This window comes from Harpia harpyja, chromosome 3 (genome assembly GCF_026419915.1).
Source record: "Harpia harpyja isolate bHarHar1 chromosome 3, bHarHar1 primary haplotype, whole genome shotgun sequence".
Taxonomy (NCBI): Eukaryota; Metazoa; Chordata; class Aves; order Accipitriformes; family Accipitridae; genus Harpia; species Harpia harpyja.
In genome coordinates, this window is record NC_068942.1 from 74,747,917 (window position 1) to 74,763,038 (window position 15,122).

The following is a 15,122-nucleotide window of genomic DNA, read 5'->3' on the forward strand; positions in this document are numbered from 1 at the left end:
CTTTTTGGCCCCAGTGTTACTCAGGACTTGGTTGGCTTCAGCATCATACTAGAAAACATAGGACTGAGCAGTTACAGCAAAACGCTAACAGCCCAAACTGCACCCGAAGCAGTCAATGCCCAGGGAGCCAGCTGCCGGCTCAGGACTGAGGTCTGGTGGCAGGATCCTTCTCCATCACTGCATAAACGCACACACTAGCAACCAAGAGAAATTCTAATACACATTTAAAACTGAATAAATGCAAGGCAACTCATACTAATTTAAATAGTTATAGTGGAGATTCTGAATGTATTAATTTCTCTAAATAGTCTAACATTAAAGCTCGATACCCCTTGTAACCCCCAAGAAACAACAAGGGATCAAAGATCGACTCTGACAGCGACAAGCGCGTGAAAGCCCTGGACTAGACCCTCAGCTCCTGGCTCCTATTCTCAACCCCACCACTGGCGCGCGAGGTGACAGAATAGAATATTTCACTTGGAAGGGACCTACAGTGATCATCTAGTCCCACTGCCTTAATGGCTGATCTAAATTGCTTTCCTCCCTGCACGGCTCAGTGGGAAATAGCATTACTACCCTCTTTGATAAAGTGAGATTTGCTGGGAGAAGGTACTGCTAGGTTTTATTTTTTAATAGTTTTCTCCACCATTACATATTAGGATCCCTTCCTCCCCCCATTAAAAATCACGCACTTAACAAACATTTAGACAGCTGGTGCCTAAGTGTCAAAGCCAGTCATTCTCTCAAAGGCCAAACTGCCTCAAACTGATGTCAGCTGGTACTTAGTAGGATTTTTAAATTCAATTAAATTAAGAGACAAGCTACGCAGATTAGGGCTATACTAGAATCAGAAAGAAATCTTAAAAGGCATAAAATATCTTTACATTTATTAAGCAAACTCTGCAGTCTTTTCTTGTTGTATTCTTGTTGAAAAACAGAACATTCAGAAAATATGAAAACAAGAAACAAAAAACCTAAGGTTCACATGAGCCACACAACCCCTTCCCCTCCCCACCCAAGCAATGGGACTATCTTCAAACCCATCCCACTTTTAACTTCCCAACACAAGCAGCAAGGCACCATTTACAGCTAGGCTGAAAAATGAGGTCTTCAATGCACATCACCATTCTGCATTCCTAGCAATCCACCACAGCCACTCTTCCCTTGTATGTTAGGATAAGCAAGTTATATATACCCACGTAGGTACAGACAGTAAAAGAAAGGCCAATGTCAGCTGTACAGTTCTGCTAGGACTTCAAGTCTGGAAAACGACCATTCTGCTGGGAACTCCTTGGTTATCCCAACAGTCATTAACTCCCTTTCCCTTTGCGCACACCAGTCCAAGTCTGCAAGCTTTAACTGAGCCTACGTGCTCTCACCCCTGGGATGCACGTTCCAACAAAGCCAAGAAGCAGAGGACCAGGACAGCCAGCTCTGCCCTTACAGCAGAGTCAGAGAGCAAAGGATTATTTCTTGGCATTGGGTTTTTTTCATTTTGAAAATTAATTTGGGGATTATAAACAATTATGCTCTTGCACATTAATCGCTGTGGTCTAAAATTTTCACATGAAGAAACAACACATGGAAATATTAAAGCACTCATCTTATGGACATGGATCCGAGAACTGTTTAATAGCAGTCAGTGAAGGGGTAACATTGTGCTTTTAATCTACAGTTTAAAAATAATGATTTGTATATCTACTTAGTAAAACAATAAAATTAAGAACAGAAACTGATATTAGGAAACAGTGAAAATGTAATAATTGAACACATGATGCTTTTCAAAGCTATATACTTAATGAGCCTAAATAGACACCTATGGTTAGGAGGGTCTTAAAAAAAAAATAATAAAAAAGAGACTTATTTTCAATTTTTTTTTTTTTTCAATTTTTGTCTACTATACTTTATGCCTTGCTTTGGTGTTCTCTCTGCTGCCAACTTAATGCTTTAACAGTATGTTTACGCTTATGTTCTTTTCAAATGCTTGGCATTATAGTGAGATCTCATATCTTTCCTCAAATTAAATTTTGCTCCACATACTCCACATGTATACAGATGAACATCCATGTGCTGCTCCAGTTGCTCATTATTTGGGAATATCTGAAAGCAGACCTGGCATATAGTCTCTCCAGCTGATAAGTGAGATATCATATGCCGTACATGGTCATGTTTTCGGAAGTTTCCTTGATCACAAATGGAACAGACATACCTGGCCATGCCTTTGTGCATATCATTGTGGAGCCGCAACTGGCGCTCTCTTAAGAACTGCTTCCCACATGTCTGACAAACAAACTGTTTTTCCTTGGTATGAACAGTATAGTGTTCCCGCAAGTGGCAACGCTGATAAAATCCTTTCCCACAAAGATTGCAGAAATGCTTACGTCTGTGATCCCTCTCGTTCTCTTCCATCATGGAGTTCTTGAACAGATCTTGCTCCAGGCAGTTTGACATATGTTCAACCACTAGGTTTTCAGTTTCAAAACGCTGACCGCAATTAGGACATCGGAAAGGACAGGCAGAATGCTTGTATAACTGTTTTTTTTGAAGGCTGTTCATCTGGAAGTGACTGTCCCTGAAGTCCTCTAGCATCTCTGCAAACATCATGTCCCTTATTTCCGACTGCTCCTCAGGGTTTTCTTCTAAGTCCATTTTCTCCTCAGAATTTCTGACACCGTTCATGGTCAGATCCTGGGGTTCTCCACAGGTCTGCGCATGATCCTGTAACTGCTTGCCTTTGACCAGTATTTGACCACACTTGCCACAAGCACATATATTTTCTATGTGTTTGGATAAATAATGAGAGGACAAATCTTCCTCGGTGATTGTTAGCCCACAAAGTTCACAGGGAGCGTTCTCCACATCTTCCTGCACTGACGGAGCCTTCCTGTTAAGGTGCCGCGGACTTTTCAAACACTTTCTTTCATCCTCATCCATGGATAAACGGGGTTTTAAAGTCTTCCGAGCATTTCTCTTCTCTCTGATCTCTTCCTCGACATAGTATCTGTAAAGCGGCTCTTCCTGCTCATCATCTAGGTCGTCATTGTCAGAAGACTCATTGCAGTCTTTATCTGCCACCTTAATGATATTAAAATCCTTCAGCTCATCTGCAGGATTGTCCTCTGGTTCCATCTTGATGATAATCCTCTTCCTCTCAGAGGCTCTACTTCCTTCTTCACCCGATGTCTCGGAGGCAACCGTGCTGCTTTTTCTGCTTGTGATGTTTGATACAGGAGATGAAGAATCGTCCGCAGCTTGGCTCGAGTCCCCCTTGTATTTCTCTGTTTGTGTGGAGATTATTTTAGAAGTAGAGTCCTTTTCAGTAAAGTCTATTTTTTCAGCACCGTAGTACCTGGCACTTTGGTAGGAATGCCTGTTAGTGCATGTTAACACGTGCTCATCCAGTAGCTTTTCACAGCTAAAACTAAACCCACAGCTGTCACAGGTGAAGCTTCTTCCAAAACGGCGTGAGTGGGACACGCGCTCTTTTGTGTGAGAGAATTTGGACGTGGTGCTTTTTTTGCAGACATCAAACAGTTGTTCGGGGAAGCTGCTCAGCTGCAACGCTTCTTCATCAGGCTCTTTGTTATGGGACGTATTTACTGTTGAACTTGGCGGCTCCATGCCCCACCTGTTTGCTTCGCTGCCATTTCTAGCAAGTGTGTCTTCATACATTCTCACGCCAAATATCATTTTACTATTCTGGGTGCTAGAAGCAGAAGATGAACATTTTAAACTAGATGAGTCTGTATCCTGTATATCTTCTAGACATTCAGGTACATTATATAGCTGTAAATAGTTCATGGCCACTTTAAATTGCTCAAAATTGGCAGGGGCTGTCATAATTTTTCCTAAATACATGAACTGTAAAATAAGATCAAAGCATTCAGCGCTAATCTTCATGTTGCTTAGATTCAGCTGGGCTGTAGTGTGTTGATGGTTCATAAAAAACATCCTAAAATAGGAGCTGCATGCAGCAAGGACTGCTTTATGTGCTTGAAAATAAATATCATCGATAGCGATACAGCAGTCGCACAGAAAGCCCCACTCTCTTTGGTTGTTTAGCTGCTGAAGGACATAGTTGCTGTGGCTGGTTCTTGCCATCTTGTACTTCAATTATAGCCCTGCATAAAGAAGAAGACATCTGTTAAATCACAAGCACAAAAAGCAAAACCTGCTTAAACGTAGGGAGTAACTGCCATTTTTTTCCTCCCTAGATCTTCCTATTCTCACACTGTTTGTGGTACAGCTTCCTGTCTGGAGATCTTTGCTGGTAACTACTTAACGAATATTGATGCCAGGGAAAACATCCATAATTCCATGTTCTCACCACTAGGCTTAACAAGACTAGTAAACTAATAAACATAACCACCACACATGTCAATCAGAGCAATGCTGCTAGAATATAAATTAGCAAATATATCTCAAAGTCCTACAGCCAAGATTTTCAGATACAAATTCTGGATGCAGAACTTCAAAAACTTCACAGGGTAGACTTCTGTAAGACGGCCCCAGGACAACACCTATACAAGGTGAGCTGACTGTAAGAAACCACTCTTCAGTCTCAACTTGCCTTTTTCACCTGTCAGTCCAACAGACATATGATGCAACACATACTGGAAACCAGGCCAGGCTCAAACTGGTCTTTCCCTCCCCATTAAAGGAAACTCGCAAGATACATCAGCGGAGCATCCACCCAGGCTGTATCTACGCACTTTTTGCTCTTCAGGGCGGCTCAGGGACAGTCTCGACCTTATCTGCAAGGCATCTTGCAAACCAGGAACTGCAAACTCAAATGCATTCTCAGAAGCGCAGGGCAGCCCGTCAGTGATGGCATGTCCCGCGTACGAGCCTGCTGCAGATGGTGACCAGGCTATCTGCGCGACAGCCGCGCGGACTGCAGAGGCAGGAAGTGGTGCACGCTGTGCCTCCAACTGCTCTCAAAACCACTCGGTCAGAGCGCTGTAATATAACCAAAACATGTAGATGGGAGACGGGACAAAGAAAAACTCAGCAATTGAGAACTGGAAAAGCTAGCAGGCCAGAGGGGGAGCCACAGTAAGATGAAGCCTCGACAAAGACTAGAGGGAAAGGTCTGTGAGTGCTGAGGGTTGCTCTAAGTGAAAGGACTGATTTGTCCTCAAAAGAAAAGAGGAAGAAAACATACTAGTTGATGTTAACAAAACCATCCAGAAGAAATGTATTGTACACAGGAGGTGTGCATTTGATTTACAGAAGATAAACTTAACCAACTATGGCCGGATCCAACAGGTAGTCACTACTCACTTTGGAAAACCTTTACTGATATACATATTCTGTACTAGCTGCACAGGGAGGGGGGTGAGAAACCAACAGAAGGTATAAAGAATGCCCTAACTGAAACGAAAAACCTAAAGCAATAACAAGCATTAACATTTTGAAAGGTTATTGCAAACAATGCAAATAGCTATAAGAGATTTGTACAAATAAAGTACAGACTAGCAAACAACATACATTAAATGGCATTTTATGACTCAATGAAAAGCATGGACTGATTTGCAACCATTCTTTCAACTGTCCAAAATTTAAACAAAATACACACAAAAATGCTCCCTATTTCTTCTTATTCCCCTGACAGCTTACATCTCCTAGAGGCTGGGAAACGGGTGGAGAAATTAAATTCCACAATTAGTGTTGAATTCGCAAGTCGTAGGCGTTGCCTGGCTTGTTAAGTAGCAAACCTAATGTTAAGTCACCATTCTTCGTTCCACGAAGGACTGCCATGGAAGAAATGCATTCAAGCTCTCAAGACGAGAACATGCTCACCCCACCCAGCAATATTCCCTACTGCCAATACATATAGCAGTACTTATGGATCACCACCAGCACAAGACCTTGTCTGGCAACAGGAACCTTGAGATTTGGGTTGAACTACACTGATGATGAGCATCCGAATGGCAGCTGTCCCTCTCCTCTCAACCCAGTCCTCCACACCCAAAATTCAAGGCGAGCACCCTGCCATAATAATTCTCTGACCAGTTTGGCCCAGCGATGTCCACTGCAGAATTACAACTCGTTGCATGAAATTAATTTAATGGCTTTCTTACTAACTTGCAAAAGAGTGGCTTTGAAAGTAGGAGAATCTCTGAAACAGCTTCATGTCTTTTGTACAGAAAATTGATTATTGTCTAAGTCACTGGGTAACTTCAGATGTTTCTGTGAAAAACTGCAAAGCTCTCAACATCAAGTAATAATAAAAGGGCACTTCATAGTCTTCCAAGTGCTAACGTGTTTTGGATTTGAGGTAATTCATTAGATGCTTAAATGTAATTCAGTATACTGTATCAAGTATTAAGAACAGCAGCTGCATAATGACAAAGAATTTACTTCAACTTCCACATTGTAAGAGTGAAAACCAATGAGAAAGTGAGAAGATGCAGTCTAAGGCACCGCTGGCCTCTTGGTGTGAACTGCCATCGAGACAAGAGAAGGCTCAGGACAGCTGGTTTTATTCTCCTCATCCTCATAAAGTGGCAAGTTTTAAATGTTTTATTTAATTTTTTTTTTCCTACACTGAAAGTATTCCATCGTGTCTTGCAATAGCAAAACAGCAATAGATGCAGCAAATCTGTACCAAAAAGGTCACAAAACAATCTGCACACACATGCAGATGGGGGCGTTTCCAACCGGTGGGAACGATCTGGCAGCCACTGGAGTGACAGCACACAAACTTGTCTTTTCTAAGTTTCCTTCTTCTTTGGAAAAGGTGAAAGATTTTTCTCCTTTTGACAGGTGAGCTCTTGCAGAGCTTTCAGCACATGAGTCCCAATACCCAACAACGACCCATTGGCAATGCCTACCTCCTACCACCACTCTGGAAAAAAACAGCCGGAGCATGAGGTCACTTGACCAGGATGGCAAGGTGCTCGGATACGTACCCAGCCTCTACTGCGGTAGTACTACACATAGGTATTAAAATAGAGAGCGTTTGAAGTTATTTATGTTAATGAAAGTATTGGCATCCTCCCTCTGGATGCTGTATTAACCTGCTGGATGTAACTATATATTTACAGCTGCCAGCACTTCCCACTATGAGAGCCTGTGTTGGGCTATTTAAAACTTTGACACATTTCAGCCAGCAAAGGCACAACTTTCCTTCTGAATTGTCTGCTTTGGACTGATTTTTTTTTCCCCCCCCTCCACAGAAAAATTCAGCCAAAACAGTTCCAAAAATAAGGCTAAGAAAAAGCTTTCATATATGTAGATGATTAGTTTTTCTTTTAAAAATAAAAAAAGTTTCTCTTCCAAAATCCTTGAAGAGAGACTTCATAAGGGAGAAAGTGCTATGCCTTGGATATGTTGCCACAGTACAAAAATCTGCCTGAATTTGGCCAAGCTATAAGCTTGAGGGGGAGAAGAAGATAAAAATTATCAGTTTGTTCACACTTAAGACTTTTGCTAGTTACTAAAATCTCAGATTACAGCCTCGCTGAGAACATTTCATCCTCTTGCAGCTCCTTTGTAAATGGGGGCCTGCCTGAGCCATCCCACCTGCAGTGAAACCCCCCTTTCACGCAGAGCTCTGCCACGGTTTTAAACTACAAGAGGGTAGATTCAGACTAGATGTAAGGAAGAAATTTTTTACAATGAGGGTGGTGAAACACTGGAACAGGTTGCCCAGAGAGGTGGTAGATGCCCCGTTCCTGGAAGAGTTCAAGGTCAGGTTGGACGGGGCTCTGAGCAAGCTGGTCTAGTGGAAGGTGTCCCTGCCCATGGCAGAGGGGTTGGAACTAGATGACCTTTAAAGGTCCCTTCCAACCCAAACTATTCCATGATTCTGTGTGCCACCTCCACAAAGTCACAAACCGGCAGCAGGGCTTACCAGAGACTGCTCCGCACCACGACTCAATGCTGGGTTTTAGCATCCCTCCTGGCAGCCAGAGGGAGAAGCAGCCCTGTTCTGGCTTACACGAGCCAGACCCAGTAGGGGACTTAGTGAAAACACGGGGAGATTGGAAACTGTAAGAAGGATGCGAGGCAAAACCTCTGGAAATCGGGAGGGCAGGGCAAGGCAGGCTGGGAGTGGAGTGCTGAGGCGAGAGGAGGGGACTGGGATTAGGAAGCAGCAGTGGGAATTAAAAATGGGTGCAATGAGGGTCTAAATGGTGGAGGGAAGGTGCTTGGGCAAGGGGCTGGGAAGAGCCAAGTTCCAGGGGCTAGGGCAGCAGGGGTAAAAAAAAAATAGACATGCTTTTGCTGGGGCATGGGTGGCAAACAATTACAGCATTCACCCCTTCAGAGCTCGAATTGAACCCCAAATTCCCAATTCAGCAATCCCTTTGCTGTCAGCAAATATCACAGGCTTGCTGACAAACTCCTTCCCATCGAGAGCAAGCTCTCAGAAAATGATCGCTTACCAGTATTTTGTTACTTTAATTGCTAGAATGGCAGAGATCTGCATTTATCACCCATGTGGGTGGTTCAGTGCTGCAAACTATTTTTGAAGTTTCCTTTGGAAAAAAGCAGGCATTAGAATAAAAACAGGTCCTTTTTAAAGAAAGCCCAAGGTTTCAAAGTGTATACACAAGAAATGCCGTAACTACACTCAGTTCCAGTACTGGATTAATTCAGTTGCCGTTTATGTATGCATCGTAGTACAGTCTTCCAGCCCTCCTCTTACCAAAGGCTCTCTTCCTTACACAGCACATCCTCTGGATCTGTCCAGGGATGGATCTGAGCAGCAACAACATAAGATCCCTGCTCATTTGGCACAGCATTTGGAGGATGTGAAGTGAATGAGACTGGGGGACGACAAGGAGAACCTCACAGCAACCAAGACTGCCTTGGAGAACAGCATGCCATCGCCATCAGTGCCAGGACAAGTCATTTCAACCTTTTTTCTTTTTTTTTTTTTTCCTAATAATTCTGGCTTGCATTTTTCGGATGTCTAATTTCTTCACACAGGGAAACACAATCAGCAGCAACTGAGGCCAATGGGAGCTATCCTCTGTATGTATTAATCACCAAGTATCTTGGGAAATTAAAACTCTATGCATGTGAGTTTGCCAATCCAAAATTTTTAAGTATTTCTGATCCTTTCTGACTCATTCCTATTTCAAAAAGAGGAGAAATGCCATCTGCTTGCCCAACTGACTAGCACACTGCCTTTGCAAAGCACCCAAATACTGTAGTCACAAATGTCACAGGAAAATCAACGAGGAACCCAAGTAACTCCATCTTCAGCAATGATCGATTTGTGCAGTAAACACAGCGACGGGCCATGCTGTAAGCCATACTGAACGATGTGGAGGTGTTCTGAAAAAATATGTTAGAAAAGCATCTGATACGAAAATGTGAAGTGAAGATATCTGAGTCAGGTGTTTTCACTCTGATTTTCAAACTCAAAGTCTCCGTATGCATTTTATTTTCCTAGTAAATGTTTATTTTTACACAGCCATGCTTTGATTCAAGCTGTTTGTCTGCCACCAGATTTTTTCTTTTCTTTTGAGTCACCACTCGGATACTGTTACTATTCAGATATTACCATGAACAAGGTAAGTTGCACTATTACACTAACCAAGTATGTTGTTTGTAAGTCTGCCAACAAGCAAGAACAGGTATTTACTATAGCTCCATGCTTTTTGTCATTTCCTCACATTCAAAATTTTCTGAGATGTTTTAAAACTAAAGAAGTAAAAAAGTCCTCAAGCAAAGAACTGGTAAAGTTCTTTTGCTAACTTCTCCGTCTTTAAAACAGACGTACCACAAGGTTCAGAATTTAGGAGCCTTTCGGCTCCTAAAATTAGTAGGTGGTTTTCAAAACCCAGCATTTCCACTGCTGAGCAGGCAAAACCAGAGTGCTTACATGCTTAGTTACTGGCTGCTTTTCTTTGGAAACCAAGAGCAGGCTGGACAAAAGTATAATAAATGAGTGGAGAATTTGGTGCTAATAGAAAATGAGACTGGGAAACCTCAAGAAAACAACACCCGGTTATCCAAAGAAACAAGCGCATGGGCAGCAGAAAGCAAATTCCCCATCGCAGTCTGACACCATATCCCACCCTGTCGTGGGTTCCCAAGAACTCTCCTCCCTGAAGAGTTATTTTGCCTCTGTGGGTCAGATCCACCAAAGAGCCTGGATTCCTAACTGACAGCATCTAGATGCTCAGGAGAAAATCCAACACGACATGTCTAAATTCTCGGCACCATGCCTGAGAAGCTTAGGTGTTCGGCTAGTGCACCGACCACGGAGCTTTCGACAGGCTACAGCTTTTATCTAGACATACTCAATAGGAAGCCACTGAGATTGCTCTGGTACTCTATAGTCCAAGAAGGTGCCTCAGTTTACACAAATGTTGCAAAATGGCAAAGAACTTGGGGCCAGGTGACCACCATCCACCTCAACAGGGCGTACAGATAACATGGCGGTTTGCATTGCAAGCATAGCCTTGATCATGAATTAAAACAATCATGGAAATTCCATGTACTGCCAGGGAAAATCTAATTAAGCTCCATTATTCGGACTACGTAGGACTGAAGGTATAATTTATCCTCCTCCCATAGCCCTTCCAATCAGCTGCCTTTAGGCATGCTAGTTGTGAAGCCATTTCCAATGATGTAGATACTCATCTGCAGACACATCCTGATGGCTGAATCAACTCATTTTAAACAGACTTGTGGCCAATGTATAGAAACAAGTTTCAGCTGACACTTGGGCTAGAACTGAACCAGGGAAAGGTAAGGTGCTCCAAAGCCCCCAACCACGAGCCATTGGAGCCACTTGATCCCTCCTCAGCAGGCAGTTCTCTGCTGATTCAGCATCCATGTCCGCGAATGAGAAAGTGCCAGCAAAATTTAGCAAGTTATGATTCTCAGCTGCTAACTAAGAATTAGTTAAGATGGAGTACGTGTTCTTAGGTAAGAACGCTCCTCAAAAGACAAGGAATAAGGTGTCAGAAAAGCATGAGTGAACAAATTAAGAAAAAGGAATCTGCACTAAAACCCCGTCTCAACTTCAAACAACTTTAGATCAGATCTGTGGAGTAAAAGTACGAGAGAGAGCTTATGCAGTCTTTTAAAGTAACTTGCTAGCCACAAAGGATTACTCTAGAAAGTCACAGTTATCTTCTATCTGACACCTTTACAGTTGTAAAAAGTTGTCAGGCAACATGGTAATGATATGTTTAAAAGAAACAATTAGTGGGGGAAAAAATGGAGCCACCCCATTTATGGCTTGTAGCAGAAAGATGAGCCTTTTTATCTAGGCTCTCTGAGTTACCCTAACTTTCAACTTCAAGAGGCATCTTGGTGGTTTAGCCATCTCTTGAGACCCTCAAATGAAGATATGTGTGCGCCTTCCAGGAAAGCATCCCTGGCTAAATACAAGTCATACTTTGGCGTAACAACTTGCTGGATGCACATGAATGAAGCACAGTAACTTGTGACACACAGGTCAGACTACAGATTTTGTTGACTCCTTCTGGTCTTAAATGCTTCACATTTTACTTGCAGCACATTAAAAAAAAAAATAAAGCAGCCGCTAAGGTCTCCATCCAATGAAACAGATTTAATACGGGGAAAAAAGGCAGCTGCCAGCTAATTCTAGAGAGTTTTACAATGACACAACATGCAGAAAGAAAAAATTACCAGACAAATTTGAGGATATAAATGGTCTTCATGCAAATTATGTCAGCTGTTGTGCCCACACGCTGTGTCTGCAGCAGAACTCTTTGGGTGACAGTGTTCACCGTGCTCAAGCAGAGGCAGGGCAGGATAACCCAACCGCTGGGGAACCACTGGTCAAACTGAAAAATGCACATGGGGCTTCTCACGCTACGTGTGTGTGAGGTCCGGAAGGACTCTAGTGAAAGGTCCAGCTGTAACAACTAAGAGAAAGGACACTAGGATTTTTATCGGGAAACTTTCATTATCTCAATTCTGAGCAGCTATTTTGTTTCCATACAGCAGGTAAGCAACTACAAAGGCTTGGTCCATCCCGGACTTTCAGGGCTCTCCACTGTCAGCAGCAATGGAAATCTGTGAAAGAAGCAATTAACCTCACACATTCAAGTAAGAAAGCATCTAAAAACGCAAATGACTCGCTGCTACGAGCACTCTCAACGTAATTGCTGCAAATTCCTGTGCCAGTGACAACACTGGTTGAGTCTGATGAAGAAAAGACTTGTGCAAGCAGAGCTGAAGCATCTGTTAAGCCTGTGATCTTATTCCACACAAAACTTTCCGGCTACCAGGAAGAAGGGGCTTCTATTACTTCTCTGAGCTTCCCACGCAGCACCAACCCACATCTTCATTACCTACATCCTCCTGCAGCCATCCCTCATCCATGCAACCCCCCCACCAGTGCATGCTGGTTCCCTGCTATCTCAAACAGCAGCAGAGTGCAACTAAGACGACTTGTTACTCCTCAGGTTTTCTGGCCAGTCATCCAAAAATCTCTCCACAATCTTGTCAACTCACTATGCTGCTGCCTAGGAAAATCTCTGCCAGCGCTGCAACCATTCGCGTTTGGCCGGTTTTCCCCACGGCCATATGGTCTCAACGCCTCTCCCCCACACGCCATGAAAGCTTAAGTTGTAATTCGGTAAAAATGAGAAGCCCGCATCCCCCCTGCTCACGGCTGCTGTGTGGGTTTTTCCAAGAGCTGTAATGAGGAATGTTAAACAAACACCTTTAATTAAAGGAATGTTTGTTTAATGTAATTAAATGCCTAAGGAACACCACACTGTTGCAGCCCCAGATAGTTTTACAGTATGTGCTGTACCTTGCGATACTCTAGTGCGAGGGAAATAATGCAAGCAAATTACATAATCTGGCAGTAAATACCCAAATACTAACCAGCATCCAACCCATGCTATCCGTTTACCAATGCCTACGTGTCAAGAGGGACCAGCACACGTCTATCAGCCGACAAACAGGCCAAACTTGAGAATCTGAGTTACCAAAAATCCTGAAAAACAGACAGGAATAAAACCCCAGCCCCAAATCCACAGCCTTTTCAGTCCCCATTTCCTCTACTCTTTTTACTACCTTTCTCTCCGAGAAGAAAAGAGGAGTCCTTTGAGGAACGAGACTTTCGACACCGCTCCCAGAGCAACACAGGGCTTGTTTTTATGTGACAAAACTATTCCCCTTCCTTTCCAGCCGCCTCCAAGGCGATCCTGTGCACTGCCAGCCCCGAGTGAAACCCAAGTCTCCTGCCTGGCAGGGTGGAGCATTCCCTCCAGGCTGCAGCTCCGCTCGGTTTTTCGCTAAACTACTGCAGCCAGCTCCAAGTTTTGCGGTTTGGTGTTTTTTGTTGGTTTTTTGTTGGTTTTTTTTTTTAAAGGAAAAAGAGAACGCGGCGCGCGGATCCGCTGGCTTGCTGGCGGGGCGGGGGGGGGGACGACGGGACGGGGGGACGACGGGGCGAGGCGGCGATAACGGCCCTCGAGATGTTTAACGTGACTTCAAGCCCCAGAGTCAACAGGGCAGCGCGGTGCCCTTCGTCGCCTCACGCCCCTGCTCCTCCCTAGGCCGCTTCTCGTTTTCCAGCGCCGGCGCCCCGCCGAGCGGCGCAGCATCCCCCCCCCCCCCCCCGGCCCGCCCGCCCCCGCAGGGCCCCGCCGCCAGCCGCCTCCCTCCCCTACCCGCCGCGCAGGTGGAGCGCGCCCGCCGCGGCCCCCCGCGCAGCGCCCCGGGGACAACCGCGCCGGACCCGCCGCCGCGGCGGCGCCGCCGCCGCCGCCCGGCCCCCCGCGTAGCCCGGGCGGCGCCGCGCCGTGCCAGGCCGCCGGGCGCAAGGTCACCCCGGCCGGCCGCGGCTGGAAAGCCCCTTACCTGGCGGCGCCGCTGCCCCCGCGCCACTATGGCGGGCCGGGCCGCGCCGCGCCGGGCCATGCCGCGACCGGCGCCGCTCGGCACTTCCCACCTCCCGCCGCCGGCGGAGCTGCGGCCGCCGCGCCGCGCCGCGCACCGCCTCCCGCCTTCCCCCCCCCCCCCCCCCCACCTCCCCGCCTCGCTCCCCGGCGCCCGGAGGGGCGCGCGGCCCCGCTTACCCGCGGCGCGGGGAGAGGCGGCGGCCGCCGCCGAGGGGGAGCTGCCCGCGCCGCTCCCGCCGCTGCCGCCGCCGCTGCTGCTGCTGCTGCCGCCGCGGCTGCAACAAAGGACTTCCGCCCCGCCGCGCCTGCTGCTGCCGCAGCGCCGGCTCCGCCGCGACCGCACGGAGCCGGACCCCTCCCCTCGGCGGCCGGCGGCTCCCGGCCCCGCCGCTGCCAGCGCTGCTGCGCCGCCGCCAATGCCGGGGCCCGGCGGGCGGCTCCCTGCCGCGCTCCCCTCTCCTCCCATGCCGCCGGGGAGGCCGCGCCGCGGCCCGGGCTGGCGCTGGCGGCTCCCCCCTCCCCATGTGCCGCAAGCCCGGCCCCTCCGCTTCCCACCCCCCCACCCCCCGCTCCCCCGGCGAAGCCCCCCGGCGCGCAGAGGGGGACCTGGAGCGGGGCATCGGCCGCCCGTGGGCGCCCACCCGGGACCCTCGCTGCCGGGCTGTCCCGTCCCGTCCCGCTGCGCTCCGCTCCGCTCCCCTCCCGGCCCCCGCTGAGCCGGCTGGATAATCCGCCCTTTCCCCGCGCTGCGGGTCTCGCCCCGCAGAACGGGGTGTCCTCTCCTTCCCCCTCCAAGCAGCCGTGAGCGGTGGTAACGGGGAGGTCTGGGTTACCCAGGTGGATGTCCAGCGTTGGGAGTTTCGTACCCGCAGCCTTACCGGCCTCCTGCGTGCGGCAGTTTAACTGCAAGTTGCAAGAAAAACAACTGCAAGTTGCATGAGAAAGTATTTCCCTTCTGCTGCAATTTCACACGGTAGTATCACCGCCTTCCCTCCTGGAGTTTTACGATGATGGCAGGGCGCAGAGGGGCTGGCAGCCGCTGCCATGCTTTATCACAGATCCCAAGGATGGCGCTTTTTTTTTTTTTTATTCATCTTTCTAGGAGCTTTCCCAGGCCCTCTTCCCATCGCTCTCTGGACCTCTCCTGCCTAACAACATCCAGCTCCTCTTGAACTGGCCCGTGTGAGCAAATGGGATTTCCTGAAGCTGCGGGCGGCCCCTCTGCTACCTGCCACATAAGCCAGGTCAGGCTTTCCTCCCGGTCCTGCC

The 15,122-nt window shown here is 47.0% G+C and overlaps 1 protein-coding gene across 8 annotated transcripts in view; it reads right to left on the minus strand.

The window, feature by feature from the left end:
• ZBTB1 (zinc finger and BTB domain containing 1) overlaps positions 1–15,033 on the minus strand; it is a 27,170-nt gene extending 12,137 nt beyond the window's left edge. The window contains exons 1-2 of one of the 8 annotated variants that reach the window (XM_052783415.1): positions 14,031–14,364; positions 2,382–4,121 (exon numbers count right to left, since the gene is read on the minus strand). In XM_052783415.1, the coding sequence (XP_052639375.1) occupies positions 2,382–4,101 (1,720 nt within the window). In that variant the 5' untranslated portion in view covers positions 4,102–4,121; positions 14,031–14,364. Of the gene's footprint in view, positions 1–870; positions 4,122–4,712; positions 4,799–6,640; positions 6,665–13,023; positions 13,281–13,812; positions 13,914–14,030; positions 14,365–14,731 lie in introns of those variants that run through there. The other 7 variants (XM_052783414.1, XM_052783413.1, XM_052783408.1 and 4 more) reach the window with 7 other exon arrangements.
• Positions 15,034–15,122: the final 89 nt, after the last annotated feature.